Here is a 21,198-nt window from a genome sequence, read left to right on the forward strand (position 1 = left end):
TCTGGTGAGCACAGCCATCAGCCACACAGCAGCTGCCTGCACTCCTGCCATCACCACCTGCATCCCTTCTGCTCCAGACAAGACGCTCGGCCTGCAGCCACAACCCTCCCTAGGTCCCAATAGGGCCCTGCTTCCTCACATCCACTTTCCTTCCTCTGGTCCCACGGAGGTGCCTGAAATACCTTAATGCCCCAAGTTGGGAAACTTTGGAGCCAGACAAGGGGTCTCTAGTCCAAGGCAGACCACATTCCTCAGCCGGATTGATAACCTGTAGCTGAAAATGATCTGGGTTTGGGAAATGAACGTGACGTTGGATCCGAGCTGTCAATGAGCCTGCAGACCCGGCCCTGGGTGGCCGGCCTGTTTGCTCAAGGTGACGGTCTGCTCATGGGGGTTATGAGCTTTTTATGGGCCAACCTGCGCCCTCCTGGCCTCTTCGCCGGGCCATTTGGCTGCGTCTAAATCAAGACATCTCAGTCCGCAGCCACCGCGAGGCATTCACGCACCGGGCCGCCTTTCTTCCCCTTGTAATCGAAATCTAATTTATTGGCCCAGGGATGCAGGGAGCAGCCCACGCACATAGCTGGTGTGCAGTGAAGAATATAATATACAACGTTCCCATGTAATAAGGCTCTTTCTAGAAGGCATTAAGTAGGGGCTGGCTCGGAGCGCCAACACAGCCTTGATTAATCCCCGCCTGGAAAACATCTAGTTCCAGACCTCAGAAGGCTCTGTGGGGGCAGGATGGGGCTTGGTGCCTCCGAATTCTCCGGCTGCTTCTACATCTGGATGGTTTATAAGATTAGATGTGATTAAGCTCCCTGAGGGCAGGAGTCGTGTTTTATAGGTCCCTCTCCCCCGTCTAGCCATGATGGAAGGTATGCAATAAACTCGTTGAAAGAATCTGGATGGAATTGAAGTGAAAAGTTATTCTTTGTGCACTTGCTATGACTTTGGGTTTGGCTTCCTCAGCTGATGAAGAACGGCCTTCTCCTGCCTCCGGAGGCCCGAGAGTCCCGGTGGCCCAGGATCTGGGAAGCCTGGCTCCTTCGAGAACCACAGCAGCTGCTGGGCCTGAACAAATCCTTGAGCTCCCGGGGCCTCGGTTTCCGCTCAGGTTCTGGGGGGCGGTGGGGATCCCAAGAGGAGGAATGAAGGCTGCTCGAAGGACATTCACAGAACACTCATGGAACTCGCCGTGAGGTACCCCTCTTCCCCACAGAACACTCGGGAGCATGACTGGAGCGAACATTGGTTCATTCACCTGACAAATCCTCAATCTCCTGGACTCTAAGAAAGCTACTCTTTTCACCTCAGAATCTCCTTGACACAGGATGCCTTGGAACATCGACATTTTTGATTCAGCAGGAGTCCAAATCCAGCCCACATCCAGCCCGTCGCCCATGTTTATAAATAAAGTTTTATTGGGACACAATCCGGCCCATGTGTTTAGGGTCCGACCAGGGCTGCTCTTGCAGCTTCTCTCTAAGACCAAGTCAACAGGAGAGCCGGTCCTCTGTGGCCCAAACCTCCAGGCCCCAACGACCCCTGCTCCCACCACTGCAGACCCAGAGCCCCAGAAATGCCTCTGTCCATCCCCGAGCTGCACCTGCTTCCTGCCCAGAGTTCACTGGGTCACGTCGAATGCAAGTCTCATCCAGTCTAGAAGAACATCAACAAAGCACGTTTTTAAATCACGTTGGGCCGCGGGGCCCTTGCTTGTCACCCGGCCTCTGGGAGGGAGTTCCAGCTGTTGTCAAGTATTTAACGTGGCCACAGACAGCCACGGGCCGGGTCCTTGTGGGCACGGCCTTTGTTGGGTGACACGCAGAGGCTGTCACACAAGGCCTGGCCCCCTGGCCCGGGGGGAGCGACTGCCTACAGCTTTGAGGCCAGAAACAGAGCAGAGAGCCCCCATCACCCACACCCTCATCGAGCACCTGGAAAGGGCCTTTGCTCTGAAGCACCGAGAGCCCTCCCCCGAGCCCAGGGTTTGCTGTCGATCAAATGACAGCAGGGTTCAATCTCCATGCGGGGCCCTGAGCGCAGGCCCCCAACACGGGCGCTGTGTGTTTTCAGTTTACAGAAGCCTTCCCTGGGGCCCAGAGGTGACGGCGCTCTCTCCCGGCTGGAGGAGGGGGACGGGGCGACCGCCCAGCCCATCAGATGGCGCCAGCCCAGGCTCGAGCAGGCGGGGCCCCTGCAAGGTCAGGACGCTGCCCGCCTGGCCCGCGGACGCTCGTCTGATGGAAGTCGCCAGACCGCCAGGCAGCGAAGCGTGAAGCTCCCCACCCGAGGCAGGTCACGCGAGCAGATATCTGCTTTCGCGAGGCTCCTCGCATAGCCTTGAAGAATCGATGGAGGCAGAGCGGAGGCCAGCCTGGCGTGGGGAAGATGAAACTCTGACATTGAACAACCTGAGTACAACAGCTGCTCCGTTGCTGCGGGAGCGGGACGTGACGTGAAGTGTGAGCTCGGAGCACGGTCCCGCCAAGACATCTTGGGGGGAAGGGGGGCACTAAACGTTCTGAGATCAGAAGCTCCCCCCACACTAAACACTTGAGCTCATACTAAGTGCCAGCCCTGTCCTGGGCCCTGGGGCCAGAGACAAGCAGAGTCCCTGCCCTCCGACAGCACACCGGCCAGAGACAGAGCACACGTGGTAGGCTGAGGTCCCGCTCGTGCCAGGGTGACCCAAAGAGGGCAAGCCTGCGAACCCCAGTGCCCCCGACTGCTCAGGGTTCAGGTCCCGTGGAGAGACCTACTCAGGCATGTGCATTCCAAACAGCCAAAGCTTGTTCAAGCAATTAAAAAAGAATGCCACTCTAATTTGCATCTTTTGACAGAACAATAAAAATAGCACTGAAGGAGGAAACTTGTCTTCCTCCTTCCCTTCCTTTCTCTTTCTCTCTCTGTCCTTCTTCCTTCCTCTTTCTCTTTCTTTCTGTCTCTCTCGTCCTTCTTGTTCTTCTTCTTCTCCTCCTCCCTCTCTTGGCCCAAGACCTGTGTTTAGACATTTTGGGCCTAGTGGAGACCATCGTGGCGGCAGAGTGGATTCTGGGGTTGGGACAGCTATAGATACTGAAAAGTTAATATGTGCACAAGAAATTGTAGGTCGCGTCACAGATAAGAAAGACGTGTAGACAAAATTTCAGAAACCCCCGCCCCTTTGTTTTAGTGAGAGAAACTCCGAGTCTGGAGACGAGGGCCCATTTTGGCATCACTGCTGACGCTCACGAGTAGCTCTGGTGGACGTTGTCTGTGTTTTGCCCTGAAATAAAAACGTCAGTCTCCAGTGAGCTGTCGTGGCCCTCGGGAACCTGAGAAACACCTGCTGTGCCGTGCTCTGCTCCTCTCCCGTGCACACCTCCTTCCTAGCGCCTCACCCACTTCCCCTCCACAAACCTCCCTCTTGCCCAATGCCCTTTCCTTCACCTCCTAGTTCCCCTTTATGCTGGCAAGGAGCCCCCTCACCAAGGAAAACGAGTCCCTTCCCTCCTCCTTGCCCCTGACGTTCGCAGCTCCTCCCCCCAGTGCTGGCATCCAGGGTCACCATGCCTCTCTGGGGGGGGGGGTCCTGGTTTGTGCCTGTCACTCTGGGATCATTCTCAATCGCTTCCCTTCTCATCCTCAAAAGTGTCTCAGTTTGAACAACATGTTCTTTCTGCTAATACATCACCTTTTGGTGAGGACTGCTGCTTCCCCAAGCCTTCTTTAGGTAGCCCCCCTGACGTTCTTCCAGATGGCCTGCTCTGTTTCCCTGTGGGGTGTCTTACTCTGAAGTCAGTATTTTGCTTGAGAGCAGAACATCTGTTTTGTTTTCCATCCAGAGCAGTGCTAGTCTTAGTAAACCACTGAAGACGTGTGTGTGGAGGATGGATGGACTGATGGGATGGAGGAGATGGATAGATGGGTAGATGGATGGATGGATGGAGGAATGGATGGATGGATGGACGGACAGACAGACGATTGGGTGGATGGATGGACGGATGGATAGATGGATGGGTTTTAGGGAAACCAGGTTCCCACCTGAGAGAAAAGTGACCCGGAAGAAGATGCTGGTAGAGAGAACGGATGGTTTGGAGTAATTTTGGGGGGTAGTTTGGTGACCCCAGCTTTAGCTCAGAGAATGGAAATTCTTTAGGTGCCCATTTTACCTCAGACTTCAGCAGTCAGATTTGTACACATCAAAGAGTTAGAAAATGGGCAGTTACAGCAGTCTGTGTGACGGCCTCAGTATTCTCTGTGAAAAGATGTATAAGGAATCTCTTCTTGATATTTCTCTGTGGAACATACTGAGGTGGGTTTTCTGACTGAGCACTAAGCCTCCAAATTGTTGCATCCACAGAGAAGTCTTTTTCCTTCCCTCTTTGAGCAGGTTTTAGGAAAAACAAACCACTCTTTCTGCATGGGTGAGGAAGAAAAGCAGCAGCAGACTCGGAGAGTTAAATCATCTCCATTACTCAGCCACCCGCCATCTTGAACCTATGCTTCTCCTGGGAACACATTGGTTATGTGAGTAAATGTGATTTTTGGTGGAAAGAAAATTCAAATGTGCTCTTCAGATGAACATATGGCTTCTGGACACCAGTACCCAGCCATCTTAGAAATATTTTCCAGAGGGTAGGGTTGGGGGTGGTGAAGCCACTCTATGACTAGACCTTAGATCTTCTGCCCTCTTTCCACTGAGTCAGTGGCTTCCAAAATCACCACTGCGTAGGTAGCAGGAAGGAATGGGGTGGGGGAAGGGGCCCAGAAAATGGGTTTTTTGGAACTGTCGGCACATTTATAACAGAATTGTAACTGTATAATGTTATTGTATCATTTAACTGACATGTCTACTTTGGAATGTTTATAACTACCGTAAATCAAGAGACCGCCAAGCCAGGGCAGCCGCCGCACATAGACATTCCAAGGAAAACGTATAAAATAAATAAAACAATCACACAGTATCAACATTCCATTCCTGCTCAGAAAATGGAAAATTAACAGCTCCCCCATAAATGTAAGCGCCCAAAACTGAGTTTGGGGGAGCTGAGGGGGCCCGGGCCTCCTTGCTAGTTCTCAATAAAGATGTCAAGTGAGAAAAAAGTTATGAAGCCCGAAAGAACAAAACGCTTGAGCCCCGACAGCAGCCTCCCCACTGCCACCTGGTTCCTCGGGCATTCCCCTCTAGAGGGGTGCAGGGGGCACCCTGATTTCTCCATCTTCGGTCTGTGATTTCCCGCACTGGGGAGGGAAGCAGGAAATCATGATAGCTTTGCTCTTGGCCTGTTTTATGACTTCAGACCAACTGACATTATCTAAAGAAAAACATACAGTTGCTGTCCCCAAGGCAAGAAGTTCTCCGGATTGACAAACTGCTTGAGATTTCTGACCTCCGTGATGGTCTGGGGGCCTCAGCTACTCTGTGTTTTGACCAGAGGCTTATAAAATACGCTTCTCCATGAAGTCTGGCTCGATAAACATTGGGTCGTTACATATAACAGCATGGTGAGATCAAGGATTCCGAAAACGGTAGCTCACTGGATTTTTTCGAAAGTGTTTGCAGAGCACCTGGGTGAGTCAGTCGGTTGAGCATCCAACTCTCAGCTCAGGTCTGGATCTCAAGGTTATGAGTTTGAGCCCCACGTTGGGCTTCAAGCTGGGCAGGGGGCCTACTTTTAAAAAATAAAAAAGTGTCTGCAAAGCCCTTCTCCTCCATCTTTCCTGTCTTGGGGACTTTGAGGTAGGACGGACTAGCTCAGGCAATAAAAACTACCAAAAGTTGAAAATTAATAACCACTGGGGATTCATTACCTCTTAGTGGGCCTTGAGGGAGCTTCTTCGTTCTCCCAGGGGAGGGTCTCTGCTTTCCCACAGCACTGGAAGAAAATGCCAGACTCGTTTCCCCTGAAGTGTTTGAGAGTATTTTCCAAACACTCTGTTTTCATCTTTTTGAGCTCAATTTGCCTTTGCTCATCAGATCAGAAAAATGGACGGACTTTGGATTTATTTTCAGGAGCTTGGACTTCTGAGTAGGAAGCAGGGAATACATTTTGTCCTCACCTCTTTGGTGGTCTCAGAGATGTTTAGAAAGTTTAGACTCAAAAAGAACACAAACAGGGGCACCTGGGTGGCTCAGTGGGTTAAAAAGCCTCTGCCTTTGGCTCAGGTCATGATCCCAGGGTCCTGGGATCGAGCCCCACATCGGGCTCTCTGCTCAGCAAGAAGCCTGCTTCCCCCCCTCTCTCTGCCTGCCTCTCTGCCTACTTGTGATCTCTGTCAAATAAAAAAAAAAAAAGAAAAAAAAAAAAAAAGAACCCAAACACACAGAAGAAGAATTTCGAGTGGGGGCTGGTGCTACTAGCAGAGACCCAGGGCCTGCCACAGCCATTCCTGCCCCTTGGTGGGCAGAGCGTGACTCCTTCCTTGGACCTTAATTTCAGAAGGGAAAAAAAAAAAAATCTTCAAACTAGGGTCTAGAATTCTTATTTCTAGCCCAGGGCAGAAATGCGGGGACAAGTACAAATATTTGACCAAGTCCAGCTTCTTACTTGATGCTTTTCAGACCAAATCAGTTCTGAGAGTGTTTTTTGCAAGTCTCTGCCGGTCTGGGTTTTGAATGCTCACTGCTTTGGACTGCGAGTTGGTGAGGACAGGGCCTGGCAGAGGGCCCTGTACCCTTGGAGCTTCTCATATGACAGTTGGACCAACAGAACTGCGCCCTCCCTGTACCTGTCCTTCCTGAAATGCCATGCTCTCCACCCGCCGATGGGAAAGAATCGGTCCCTGATTAGCATTCCATTTTCACACCGAATGGACAGGGGCTCAGACTGCAGAATCCCAGATGCTGATATTTGTATTACTGGATCATAATTACATTTCAAAAAAAAATGACTGCTCCCTGGAAGTTAGAGTAATTGTCCCTTCTTTGTCCTTCATCTGCCTCCTCAAGCGGCCCTCGGGTGATTTATTATTTCGGGGGCCCAGAGGGGACACAGCACTCCCTGTCTGTAAAGGTCATGCGGTTAGAACAGACTTTATCCGGGTCAGAAGTTACCCTCGGACACGAAGGGGAAACTCCCAGGGAGGTTAATCAACATCCAGCCCAGAGCCAGTCAGCGAGCCCGCGCTACAGTCCGGGAGGGGAACCTGTCCTCACAGCGATCCGATTTCTCCAAGGGCAGATTTCTGCGTCCCAGCCCTGTCCCCTCCAGATGAAGAAATCATGTTTTCAAAACATTTACAGTTCTGATCCTAGCCCCACTCCCAAATGAAATCCTGGAAATCCACTCCCCATGGAGTGACGCCTCTAACACGATCAGTTAGCTTGGGACTCGGTCTTCTTCCTCCCCGCAGCTGGTAAGTGTGGGGAAGACTTCCGACATCGCCATGGCCAGTCTCTGGTAAGCAAGCTGGGGTCCCAAGGGCGCCCGAGTTGGAGTCTGGGGACTGTTTATTATGATAGAGAGGTAAGAGGTGGAAGGAAAAACCAACAGGTAAATTCCAAGTCGTCCCTGACATTTCTGGTTCAGGTCACACGTCCTAATGCCACGAAGGGGCCCTGGGGCCATCCAGGGCAACCCCTCTAAGCTCGGGCAGTGGCTGAACGCTCGCCCCAGCTGTTGCGTTCCAAGGGCTCCTACGAGGCCCTGGTGCGGGGAGTCTCTTGCGGGTGGTGACCTGGGCCATGACTTACAATTTAGAGATTGTAACTAGCGAACAACACACGAGGAGCATCTGTGGGGGTTCTCTCTGATGAGAGGACCAGCCCCTGCCCCCAGGACCCCCAAAACTTCCCTTCCATGCAACTTTTCTCTGATGAAAGGGACGAAAGTCAGGTGCGTGGAGGCGACCGTGAGAAACCCGCCAAGGGTCATGGTTCTTAAGAAGACAGCGGGAGGGCAGCGGTGTGAAAAGGAGACGGTGTTTGGGAGTCATCTTTAATCCCATTGAAAAATGCCCCCAAACACCAAAATCAGCATCTGACCCTTCCTCCCCATTCAGGAAAGGGAGGTGGGAAAGGTCCTCCGCCCAGATCTGCCAGGCTCCCGGGTCCGCACGGAGGGCTCCCTGAAGCTCGGGGCGGGCCGGCCTTCAGGCAAGGGAGCTGGTCCCCCCAGCCCGGGGCACACACCGGATGGAGCTGTCCTGCGGCTTCCAGCACCGAGACAATGTGGGCGGAGGAACCAGCCCGGATACGGGCAACTACAGTGACGGACTGTCTCCAGCTCTGTATTAATCTTTCAAAAAGGCTTCGCTCTGCAGGCAAGGTATTAGGTGGCTCAGCCAACTTCTTAAAAACGTTCCTCTTTCTTTCCAGAATGTCAAGTGAGATTTCAAGGGGGCATACTTCATAACCGAAGTATGTTTTCCTTAGGGCAATAAACCACGACTACGATTACCTCCCCCCGCCCCCGCCCCACCCCGCCCCCGCCAACCCTCCCGGACTTCCAGCCAAAACCTCATCTGTTTTTCAGAGAAACAACATCAACAACAACCAAAAAAACCACAATAGAACCCGTAGGTGTTTTTTTTCAAGTGCAGCGAAGGTCCCTCCTGGGTGGCAGAACGGAAGTTAGACAAACTTTATAAATCTCGAAGGAGAGCTGATTTTGGCAGCGGTAAGAAGTCGAATGGGCTTTTCTGCCAGTGTTATTTAACGCGGGACCAAGAGGGCCCAGCCTCCCACGGCCCCGGGGGGACAGAGGAGTGGGCAGCGCCCCCCCCCCCCCACACACATGGATAAAGGGACAGTGCAGGCTCCTGGACTCCAGGGCTCCCACGGGGAAGAGCAAAGAGTAGGAGAGGGGAGGCTGCCTGGGGCTGACGGGAGCTGGACAGAAACGGAGAATCGATGGGTCGACACAGTGGCGCTCAATCCTGGGGACCCCAGCAGGGCAGACCCAGACTTACTGTTGCACCAACAGAATAGGAGCAAGTGTCAGAGGAAGAAACTAGGTGCAACATACACGTGCTCTGAACGACACGCCGCCTCCCGGGGAAGTCACAACAGGAAAGCCACGCTCGGTAGAGCGAAGACCTTCTCCTGCAAACGGGCAATGCCAAGGGGACATCCCGGTGGCCCGGGAGGGTGGCAGGTGGGGCATTGCTGGGAAGGGAGCAGAGCCCCCGGCGCCCATAGCCGTGGGGCTGGGAGGAGCAGCGGGGGGGGGGTGTTGTGCGGGGAGGGGGGGTCCGTCAGCCGCATCCTGCAGCATGGCCAGGACTCGCCCAAGGTCACACAGTGACTTAGGAAGAAACAATCAGCTCCTCCTCTGTCCCTGACAAGCAGAATCCTATCAAGAAGAAGAAAATGACTCTGGGGATTTGAACAAAGAAGCCAGCCTATAAATCCACTCTGCACACAGCTGTGGTTCATCTTCCTGAAATGCCAATCGGACGCTGCCCCGATGGGATGCCATATCCAGATGCAGCCAGCACCCTCGGAAGGAGGGCTGAAGCCTGCCCCGGCCAAGGGCCAGGTGGTTTGTGGCTGGAAGATATCTGGACACCACGGCCCCCCCAGGCTCCCCAGTCCAGCGTAGACACCCCTAGCAGACCAGTTTTCTTCTTTCCTTGTGTGTCTCCGTCTCCCTCTGTGTGCCCGTTATCTGTGTCTCTGTCTCACTCATCCAGAAACATTCATGCGACAAAGATTTGTCAAGCACCACCTTTCTCCCTGGCCCTGTGCTAGGCACCAAGGATGTAACAGTGAATAAAGGGACATGATTCTGTCCTCTTGGAGTTTCCAGCAAGAACTTAACCAATTAACCACACCAGTATTTTAAATGTAAAACTCTATATAGGTCTGTGTTTTTAAAAATACTTGTGCAGGGCACCTGGGTGCCTCAGTGGGCTAAGTGTCTGCCTTTGGCTCAGGTTATGATCTCAGGATCCTGGGATCGAGCCCCACATCTGGCTCCCTGATCAGTGGGGAGTCTGCTTCTCTCTCTCCCTCTCACACACACACACTCTCTCTCTCTCTAATAAGTACCTAAAATCTTTATAAAAAGATACCAATGCAGAAAGTACAGGAGGACTGATGGCATAGAAGTGACCCTGCTTGGTGGGGGGGGGTCCCTGAGAAAGGACTCCTGGGGACTGAAGGGTGACCAACCTGGAGGCAGGAGGGCCAGGTGGGTTCCAGGGCGAGCCTGGAGCAGAGAGGGAGGAGGCCTTGATCCGAGAGGCCAAGAAGATGGAGGCTGGGTGGAGCCTGGGGGACATCGGGGGTCCTGGTCTGGACTGTAAAAGACTGTAAAATCAGGGGTGGGGAGAAGTTGGGAATCCAGAATCCCACTTTAAGAAACTAGAAAAAGCACACGTTTAAGCCAAAATACATATAGAAGGGAAACTCAGGGGAATGGGAAGAGAAGCTGGAGAATCTGAAACATCCATCCTCACCCCTGCGAGTCAAGGGGAGTGGGAAGCTATTGGGTTTGCCCGTATGAGCAGGGGCTGGAGGCACCCCACAAAGGTGCCCTGCTCCCCTCATCCTGCCGGTAATCCGGGTGACGCCTGGATGCAAACAGCCTGCTTCTGGTGCAGGAGGGAGTGTGGGGGCTGGGCCCGGGGGCGCAGGCCAGCCAGACACACAGGGTCTCCCGCTTCAGACGGGCTGTGCTTGGTGGAGGGATCTGCCATCACCACCTTGAAACCGTTCAATATCTTCTGAATAAACAACCCCGCGTCTTCCTTTCGCACCAGGCGCTGCAGACTCTGTAGCCGGTTCTGCATGGGAGGCAGGGGACAAAGGAGGACACCCCCAGGGGTGGACACCCACAGTGTGTTCAGACAGCCCGGCCCGCCATCTGCTAGGCACCTGCCCGGGGCAGCTGCGGGAAGCGTGGCCTCACGGCGCGCCATCTCACCCTGCCGGCGAACGTGCTTGCGAGCCTCTGGGGCACATTTCCTCCTGGCTTTTGTCACCTGTCTGACGCTAATACTAATTGTGGCCACTTACTTCCCGCCGCAGAAGTCTGAGCCTTGTGAACGGAGCAGACAGGGAGGAAAAGAGCACCAGGCTGCAGAGAAGCCCTTATGTCTGGAGAAAGGCAAAAAGCCCAAGCCTGGAGAGGTTGGGGGACCCCATCTGCCCAACATCAGACCCCCCAGCCCCCTTCATTTCTCCCGCGCAAGGCCAGGGAGCGTGTCCGTCATTCACGCAGGCTGCTTGCATTCCGAGAGCTTGGACACGAGTGCAGGAGCCTGGGCAGGGTACCCTCTGCCGCCCATTCATGGGGTCCCACGGGACACCTCCACCTGGCATTCAAGGCCAGGCACCATCTGTCATGGGCTCTCCCACCATTCTGCCCAGTGACCACTAGGCTGGGCTTCTGGGGCACCTCTAGCTGAGCTGTGCCTTTCTGAGGTCAGGAACCCCTTCCACCTGCCCCAGGAAGCCCACCCGCCCACCCAGCCCCTCCCCCTGCTCCTGTGTGTCTGAGCACGAGGCCGGGCTGACAGTCAAGTCGTCAGCCTAGTGCTTGAGAGCACGCCTGAGCCGGAGCCGCGGAGGGGTCCCAGACCCATCACCGTGTCGGAGCCCGAGCCCGGCGGTAAACGACAGTGACACTCTGTGGCCCGGCGGATGAAATGACATAGTGCGAGAAGCCAGGAAAACAGTAATACTGACAGTGCCCTTGCTTTTAGGAAAAACACGGCAGATTAGAAGGCACTGCAGGAGAAAGGCGGCTGCAGATAGGAATATTAACAAAAAATCACTCGGGCAGCCGACAGCAGCCGGCCAGCCGGAGAAACGATCAAAACCAGACACCAGCGCGTCAGAAGCCCCAGTGGTCTGAGACCCAGTAGGGCAGACACAGCCCGGACCCCGGCAGGACCACGGCGCGGTCCGAGCAGCGGGAGGGAGTCTATGACGAGTCATCCCCCCGGCTGGCAGGCGCCAGGGCACACAGCACGCTGCTGGGTCAAACGATAACATATTTCGGTTCTTAAGAAACTGCTAGACCTCTTTTCCAACCAACAGGGTAGAGGAGCTCATTCTTCCCATCCTCGCCGCCGCTTGGCTTCGCTGGTCTTTATAAAATGAAGCCATTCCCGTGAGCGTAGCGCATTAGGTATTGTGGTTTTAATTTTCCTTCTCCTGATGATTAGCGACGCTCGACAGCTTCACGTGTACTCACTGGCTGTGACGTGTCTTCTTTTGCGACGTGTCTTTTCAAATCCTTCCCCATTTTCTAGGTGACTGAGCTTTTTGTTATTGACCAGGGAGAGCTATTTACATATTGTAGAGACAAGTTCTTCGTCAGACACCCATGCTCAATATTTTCTCTGAGGCTGTGTCTTGTCTTTTTGTTTACTTCATAGTGTCAGAAATTCTTTTTTTTTTTTCCCCTTCCAGAACGTTCCTTCATGACCAACATAATAATTCCTCTCCCTCCACCCATGGGTTTGCTTTTTCCAGAATGTGAACATTGTATAAATGAAATCTCTGCATTGTGGAAGCTACTGAGCCTCGTTCTACATCTTCGTCAGGATACCCGCACAGCCACCGGATGAGTTGCGTCAGCCCTTTGTCCCTCACTACCGCTAAGTAGCAGCACGGTGAGAATTCCTTTTGTGTGGATGCTCCGTCCATTCACCAGAGATAAACTATAAACAGACGTGTGCGTGTTTTTATGTGCATCTGTTTTCATGTCCTTGGGGCAAATACCCAGAAGTGAGATTGTCAGGTCTTACGGTACACGGGTATTTGACTTTGTAAGAAACGGCCCCGTGATTTTCCGAAGTGGCCATCCTGTTTGGCGTTCCCATCAGCAAAGGATGGGACAGACAAAGTTCCAGACAAAGTTCCTCCAGCACTTGATAAAGTCAGGATCTTCGGACGTTGTTTTTATGCTGATTTGTCTTGGTGAATATTCCACACGTATTTAAAAGAAACCGTGTTCTACTGTGGGGTGCTGTTCTGTGCTAAAAACTGCCGCTGAGACCAAGGTGGTTGAACACATTGTTCAGGTCTGCCAGATCCTTACCAGCCTTCTTCCTATGTCTACTAATTCAGGGACGTTGCCATTTCCAACTATAACTCTGGATTCGTCTGTTTCTCTTTCCAGTTCAAATACTTTTGCTTCAAGTATTTCGTATCTCTTATTTCTGTGTGTCTACTTAGGATTGCCACGCCTTCTTGTGAGTTGACTTCAGTGGCATTAAAGAATGTCTCCTGTTTAGCTCTGTTAATATTTCCTGCTCTGAATTCTCCTTAATACACCACTTCAACCTACTTTGGATTTGCATGTGGAGAGCCAGCCTTCTCCCTCCTGGTCTTCCTCCTCCTCTTCCTCTTCCTCCTCTTGTCCTCCTTCTCCTCCTCCTCCTTCTTCTCAAGATTTTATTTATTTGTTAGAGAGAGAGAGAGAGAAAGAAAGTGCACAAGCAGGAGCAGCAGCAGGCAGAGGGAGAAGCAGGCTCCCCACTGAGCAGGGAACCTGACGTGGGACTTGATCCCAGGATCTTGGGATCATGAGCTGAGCCAAAGGCAGATGCTTGACCATCTGAGCCACCCCGGCGTCCCTGGACAGCCCATCTTCTTCCAGCATTCAACTTTGACTCATCTGTCTTCACAGTAAAAGTGGCTTTCTGGAAGACGGCATGGGGTGGTGCCTTGCTTGTACATGCAACCTATCATGTCTGTCTTTTCACTGGGGTATCTTGACCATTGCATTTCATGTTAATTTAATATTATTATCAATGTAGTTGGGTTTATTTCCACCATCTTGCTGATAGATGTTAAATTTCCACCATCTTGCTGATAGATGTTAATGATTCCATTTTATTTCCACCATTGGCTCACAAGCTAGAGCTCTTTATTTTACTTTTACGAATTTGCATCTTTAGCTTATCCTCATCTACCCCACTCCCATACGATGTGATATTTTATCACAACAGACTTTCATTGCCCCCCTCATCCTTCCTGCTTTCGTGGTCACATATTTTACTTTTCCATTTTATAAATCCCACTGCACATTGCTACTGTTTGTTTGAAGTAGTCACTTTTTTTTGTTTGTTTATTTTAAGTAGGCTCCACACCTAGCAAGGAACCCAACAGAGGGCTTGAACTCCCGACCCTGAGATCAAGACCTGAGGTGAGATCAAGAGTCAGAGGCTTAACCGACTGAGCCACCCAGGCGCCCTGGTCAATTATCTTTTTAAATGATTTTTGAATGTGAAATAAATGTCTCTTCTATCTACTCACGTAGTTGCTACTCATTCCTTTTTGTAGCTAAGTTTCTACCTGGCGTCATTTTCTTTCTTCTCTGACGGCTTGCCTCAGTGCTCCCTTCGTGCTGATCTGCTGCTGCTGATTCTATCTGCTATTTTGTTGTTGTTGTTCAAAACGTCTTTATTCTGTCATTATTTTGAGTAATATTTTTATTGTGTATAGACAGATTGTTTTCTTTCAGAACCTTAAAGATGGCTCTCCATCATCATTCTCTGCCTTATATGCATATTTTTGTGGATTTCTTGTTCCTCTTTACATAATGTGTCATTCCCCCCACCCCCGGATATTTAATGTTCTCTTCTTTGTCATTATTTTTCGGCACTCTGGGGATGATGTATGTCAATGTGGGTTTGGGGGGGGCCTGTTTTTCTGGTTTTCGTTTTTATTTGTTTTGTTTAGGTGTTTATCCTGTTTGTGGCTCTCCGAGCTTCTTGGACCTGAGCATTTATTACATTCATTAAATTTGGAAAATATTCAATCATTATTTCTTCATATTAATTTCTGTCCTCCCCTCCCCTCCACAAACATGCTTCTCTTCCTGTGAATCCCAATCCCATATGCTTGCTATTGTCCCATGGCTCAGTGAAAGTCTGTTCCACTTTTTTCCACTCTTTCTTCCTTGTTTCATTTCAGACTATTTGTCTTCAAGTTGACTACTCTTTTTACAGCGTTTTCTAATCTGATGTTAAAGCCATTTGGTACATTTTACATTTCTGATACTGCATTTTTCATCTCTAGAATTCTATGTGGTTCCTTTGTTCTCTTAAATTTCTTCCTTAAATATTGACTGTTTCCCTTAAATACTCAATTTCCTTAAAGATTGAATACACATTTAATGGTTGTTTTATTTTTTTAAAGGTTTTATTTATTTATTTGATAGAGAGAGATCACAGGTAGGCAGAGGGACAGGCAGAGAGAGAGGAGGAAGCAGGCTCCCTGCCGAGCAGAGAGCCGGATGTGGGGCTCGATCCCAGGACCCTGAGACCATGACCTGAGCTGAAGGCAGAGGCTTAACCCACTGAGCCACCCGGGCACCCCTTAATGGTTGTTTTAATGTTCTTGTTTGCTAATTCCATAATCCTTGTCAGTTCTGGGACTATTTCTGCTGACTCTCTCTAGGTTATGGGTCACATTGTCTTCCTTATTAATATATCTAGTAATTTTTGATTGGATGTTGGACATGATGATTATTACACTGCTGAGTCCAGATCTGGCCGTCTTCCTTTAAGGTGTGTGGGGCTTTGCTTTGACAAGCCAATGACAAAATACAGACTTTAGTGAACAAAGACCTTTCAAGGCCCACTGTTACGGTCTTTGTTAGGGTGGATTTAGTGTAGATTTTATTCCAGGATTAGTTTAGGCTACCATGAAGGTGTGGCCGTCTGCTTTCTCCAGTGAATGTCTTCAGTGGTCAATGAGGACACATGACTGGTTAATCTAAAGTTGAATATCCCCCACCCCCCAACACACACACACACATGTGCGCGTGCACACACACACCCTTGTGTTAGCCCTAGGAACAGTTTAGCTCAGAGCTCCTGAGTTGTTATGCACGTGGCTTCATGAAATGTCACCCAGTACACATGTATCTTAATGTCCCCCTGAGATCCAAGACCAGCACACGTTTCTAGAGTTTTTACCACATAGCCCCCTCCCCACCGTGTAATCTGCCCCCACACATCCTAGGCTCTTCAGCCTCCCCTAGTTCCCATCTATGCCTCCTCAACTTATCAGGACAGCCATGTTTGCTTGGGATCCCCCATGCTGGTCCACAGACAGAGAAGTGGCTTCAAGCAGAAAGCCAGGGTGACTGGAGGGCTCGCCTGTCTTGTTTCCTTCTCTGTGGTCACAGTCCTGGACTGCCCATTGTCCAATCATTGTTTCACTTACTCTGTCCAGGTTTCTGGTCACACCATTTAGCCCCTGTTATCCAGCATGGCCAGAAGGTGACCTTGATCTTCCACAGGGTCAAATCATGTCATACTTAACACTTACTCAACATCCTCTCCATCATTCCAAAGATAAAGGCCACAGGCCACACCACCTCCCCTAAGGTCCTGCTTGAACTGACCCTGCCCATGCCTCCACCCCCTTCCCTCTCCCCTCTTCACCCCTGTCAGTTTTGAAAATGCTGGTCTTCTGCCCAGAACACTCTGCCTCCTCTCACCACCTAGGTAATTCCTATTCATTCTTCATCTCTCTGACCAATTGTCTTTCCCTTAGGGAAGGCCTAGTGGACTATGTCGATTACATCCACTCATAACACTTTATACCTTGCCTTTGAGGAACACGGATTCTACACAACGTGGGACTGCTGTTTGCTTATCCCACAAGAGTGCCAGCCCCACGAGGCATGGACCTGTGTCTCCCTGGCATCTAGCAGACTGCTGATCCTACCGTAGGTGCTTGGTAAGGATTACTGAAGAAAGAGGCCTCTACTAACAAGCCCATCGCCTGTCCTCTTCTCTCCATTCCCCTTGCCTCGGTTTACGCTCTCCTCGTGTGTTGTGCAGACCACACAAATTCTCTCGTGATAACCAGCTGATCACCAGCTCGGCCAGAGCTTCACTGTGCCATGCTCCAGCCACATGAGCCTTCCACCACACAGGATTGACGTGGTCACTTGCCTGATTAAAACCCTCCTGGTATTTGTCTTTCTCTGACTGGCTTCCTCATATATGGAATCTAACAAACAAACGGATGAACAAAGGGAAAAAGAGACAAACAAAAAACCAGACCCCAACATATGGAGAACAAACCGGTGGCCCCCAGAGGGGAGGGAGGGGGGTGAAGTAGCTGACGGGGACAGAGCGTGCACTTAATCACGATGGGCGCAGAGCAACGTATAGAATTATCGGAATGTTCTATTGGACACCTGAAACTAATGTAACACTGTATGTTAATTGTATTTGGATACAAAATCATAATAGTTAAAAAAAAAAAAAGGCACCTTACAGAACCTCCTGTCACCTCTGGGGGGAATAGGGAGATAAAACACTTGACCTTCCCAAACGCTGTCTTTCGCTTCCCGTTCCATACTTGACCCTCCAGCAGCATCAACCGATTTACGTCCCCCAGACACCAAGCAGTCACAGGTCTCCATGCTGCTGTCCAGGTGGTCCTTGCTGCATGACAAAACACAGATATGTCTCTGAGGATGTAGCATACGTACCGGCCTTTCCACCACCCGTGCCAGTCTGAATCAGATAAAATCGGATAAATCGTAGGGGTCAAAAGTTACAACAAGGGAGCCCGCTACCTCTGAGCCGTGCCCCCACTTGCCAGGTCCCTGAGCTGTTGGCCCGTTGCTGAAGATAACCTTCCCTCAGCAAGACACACGGGGATCCTTGCGTCGCCCCCACGGGGCAACCTGGGGAATTCTAGACCCGCTGGACCTGGCAGGAGGACCTGGGAAACAGCCGTCTGGGACTCTGAGGTGTACCCTGGTGAAAATAGGGCCACGCTCTCTCTTCTGAGCAAAGACTCTGGAGCCAGACCCACTTCTGCTTCCGGCTCTCGGGTCACATCACCTCTTGTGGCCGTGGGTTTGCCTGCACTCCACCTAGAAAAGCCTCCCTGAGAAGGTTGTGAGGGAGCCCAGGCCCAGCAGGCTCCCGTCCAAACCCAGACCTCCATCTCCCTGTTGCAGCTTCTCCTGACCCACGCACCAGGCTAGCATGCGTGGCCATTTCTTCCTCGCAGAGGGCAGAGGCGTCCTCCTCATGGGGCTACCAGGGGCCTCGGCCAAGAGACTCTGTGGGCAGGTGAGTGGAGGCGTCTTGCCTTGTAGGGACACAGGGACCAGGCTCGTACAGCAACTCCAGAAGACTAGGCTGGCTTGGCCCCCGCAGCCCTCAGAAGGTGGGAGGCCCGATCTGGGGTGGGAGGGTTTCGATGAGGCAGGAGCAGGAGAGCCATTTCAAACCCAGCAGCAAGGCAGAAGCTCCCAAGCAAAGCTAGAAACTCCCTCCCTACCAGTTCCGCTGCTCTTTGACTCCTTTGGAAAAAGCAATCCAATAAAGTCAATATGACCCATGGCAGGAGTTGACCTTCCCAGCCCTGGGGAAGGTTCTGGATGGCCAGACAGGGTCCTGACAAATCAGAATTCTCTTGCACTTGGTGAGGGCAGGTTTGGAGGTGAGAAAGGCATGAACCACAGCAGTGCCTTCCAAAAATGAGATAATGCAGTCAAGCGACACCCGCGTGAGGCAGACAGAGAGCTGCCTGACACACGATTTCCTTGGAAGGAGCCGGGCAGTGAGCCCCACAGGCTAGGGGGTTGCAGAGAGCACGGAAGTACGGGGTGGGGGCGGGAGCTGGGGCTGAGTTCACTGCCGCTCGGATTCTGGGAACTTTTCCTTGAAGCAAATGATAACTTAATGGGGCGAAAAACTTGGGTGGTTTTGAAATTCAAGCACAACACCCCCCCACCCCCGCTCCCCCAGCTCCCTCCCCTGTGCCGCCCCCCTGCACCCTGATGGAGCCAAGGGCATGGGCTGCAGCCATGGTCACTGATGCTTAATTCAGCCCAGGGTCCAGATCCGACAGCTGGGGGGCCGGCCGCAGGGGGACCATGGAGAACAGTGACAGAGGGAGATTTAACCGGAGTGACGGCAGTGACCAGCCACGTGGCTGTGACTCAGGCCCAATTTCTCCCTCTCCGCCTCTTGCCTTGGATAAACTCCATGTAGGTGACACCAGAGTGATTGCCTCGCTGCCATTTGAAGGCACCATGACATATAATAAGCCACTCAAACCATAAGTCAACATTTATCTGTAGGGAGCCACATTCTGCGCGTCTAGAAAAGGCGAATTTTCCAGATGAGAAGGACCTTGAAGATTTTCTACTTCGCTGCTTCCCACCCTCCCGGCCGCCTGGCAACACTTTTGTTCTTCTCGCCGCCAGGCCTCATGTTTGCAAAGATTGTGTCGCCTAAACGGCCTCCGTTAAGTAATAATTAATTTGTTTCCCAATTGTTTAATTAATCAAACACATAAATAACCGCCAACCTGAGCTTTTAATCAGTGTGGGGGGAGAGAGGGCCAAAATGAGGACACGTAACTAAGCACCTGCCGCACCCCAGTCGCTGGCCAGACACTCTCCCTGTTGTCTTCCATCCTGTCCTTGTGCAACCCTTCCGGGCGGGGACAAGAAGGGGCAGAGAAGCCCATTTCCTTGCTCAAGGTCACATGGAAAGCCAGAGACAAAGCCGGAACTGGTTCCTGGGTCTGCTTGATGGCAAAGGGTCTATTCTCGGGGCGCCCGGGTGGCTCAGTCGGTTAAGCATCTGCCTTCAGTTCAGGTCTTGATCCCAGGGTTCTGGGATCAAGTCCCAAATTGGGCTGCTTGCTCAGTGGGCAACCTGCTTCTCCCTCTGCCTGCCACCCTCTCCCATGCCTTGCTTGTGCTCTCTCTCTGACAAATAAATAACTAAAACCTTAAAAAAAAAAAAGGGTCTACTCTTTCTACCACCCTGTTACTACCTCTATGCTCACCACACTGGAGTGTTGTAAATTCAGCCAAATGCAGAGGTAATGCAGCCTAAAACACTGAAAATACCTCCTGTGTTGGGTCAAGACTCTTTCCATTGCAAGTGACAGAAGCCTGACTCACGCTGACCCAGGAAAAACAAAGGGAATAGGAAATGGTGGGCTCACACTACTAGAGTCAAGGTGGTCAAGCTTCAGGCATGGCTAGATCCAGGAGCTCAAACAAATTTGTACACTCTCCCCCTCCACCTTACCATGTCCAGACTCTAATTGGGTCTGCTTCTCCTTGCCCCTGGTTCCCACTCTTCCTGCCCAAATGTCCCCACTAAATCCAGACTTAAATATGCTACTGTCTCCTTGATATTTAAAATGCATCTCTCCTTCAACAACATGACCACATGGGACTCTCTGACTCTCCTGTCCTCAGATCTGTTCATCGCCAGCTTCCCCAGCCCAGGAAACGGGGCCTCATCCACCCAGACGCTTAGGCCTTTGGGGAGGGCTCCTTCACCCTCATTCTGCCAGATGCCAATATCCAGTATCCAGTATCCAATATCCAATATCCGGTATCCAGCCCTGCAGGACATCCCGCTAGTTGTGCCTCCAGAGAAGATCCCGGATGTTGCTCTCCCTCTAGCCCCCTGACAGCCCTCCTCCCGTGCCGTCTACGGCACCTGGCCCCTTCCTGACTGCTGGCCCCCAGCTTCCACTCCCACGCCCAACACCCTCTCAACCCCGCAGCCAGAGCCAGATTTCAAAATGAGCCGTGGGTAGCCCTGGACCGCACGTGAGCTCAAAACTCCTCCCTGCGGGCAGCAGGTCCCACACTGCCTGAGCCCAGCCTGCCTGAGCAGCGGATCCCTAGACCCGCCTCACCTTGCTGCTGAGCCTCTCGCCACACTGACATTTCTGTCTCTCTGAGCACCTCGGCTCCCACCTGCCTCTTGGGCTTTGCCCTGGCTCCTGCCCCTCGGCGGCCCCCTTGTTGTTCAAGTATCACCTCCAACATCGCCTCCTGGGAAGCCTTCCCTGAGCACCACATCTAAAATCTTCCTCCCCTGAAGTTACCCTCCAGTCAATCCCTTAAATATTTATTGCCACGCGTAATTATCTTACTGAGGTATTTGGTGGCCCGTTGTCTTCCCCCAGTTAGAACAGGTGCCCGGCTATCCAGTGAACCTCTGCACCCAGGCTTAGGACAGGCTCCTGCTCCACACTCCTTAATTGTCTGTGGAATGTCAAGCAAATGGGTGTATTGGGCAAATGCAGGATTTCCCTGCCCAGCACCAAGGATCTTGTCTCCTTCTGGATGTGCATGGGGACGTTGCCAACTCTGGGGCTGTCTCGTAAAATGTTCTGGAAAATCCACCTCTGGGACCCCAGTGAAAGGTGCATGATGCCGGGCGGCACCCCCTTCCCATTCCAGTGCAGCTGAAGGTGGGTGCCGGGCGCCTGCTGTGGGCACCGTGATGACAAATACA

At 51.8% G+C, this 21,198-nt stretch overlaps 1 protein-coding gene across 1 annotated transcript in view; it reads left to right on the forward strand.

Annotated features, from left to right (window-relative positions):
• The first annotated feature begins 17,904 nt into the window (after nucleotides 1-17,904).
• Nucleotides 17,905-21,198, forward strand: part of LOC111141507 (APC down-regulated 1 like) — a 91,523-nt gene continuing 88,229 nt past the window's right edge. The window contains 1 exon segment of the mRNA XM_022494111.1: nucleotides 17,905-17,991. Within this exon segment, the coding sequence (XP_022349819.1) occupies nucleotides 17,905-17,991 (87 nt within the window).

Source organism: Enhydra lutris, unplaced genomic scaffold, assembly GCF_002288905.1.
Source record: "Enhydra lutris kenyoni isolate GAN:26980312 unplaced genomic scaffold, ASM228890v2 scaffoldscaffold6, whole genome shotgun sequence".
NCBI lineage: Eukaryota > Metazoa > Chordata > Mammalia > Carnivora > Mustelidae > Enhydra > Enhydra lutris.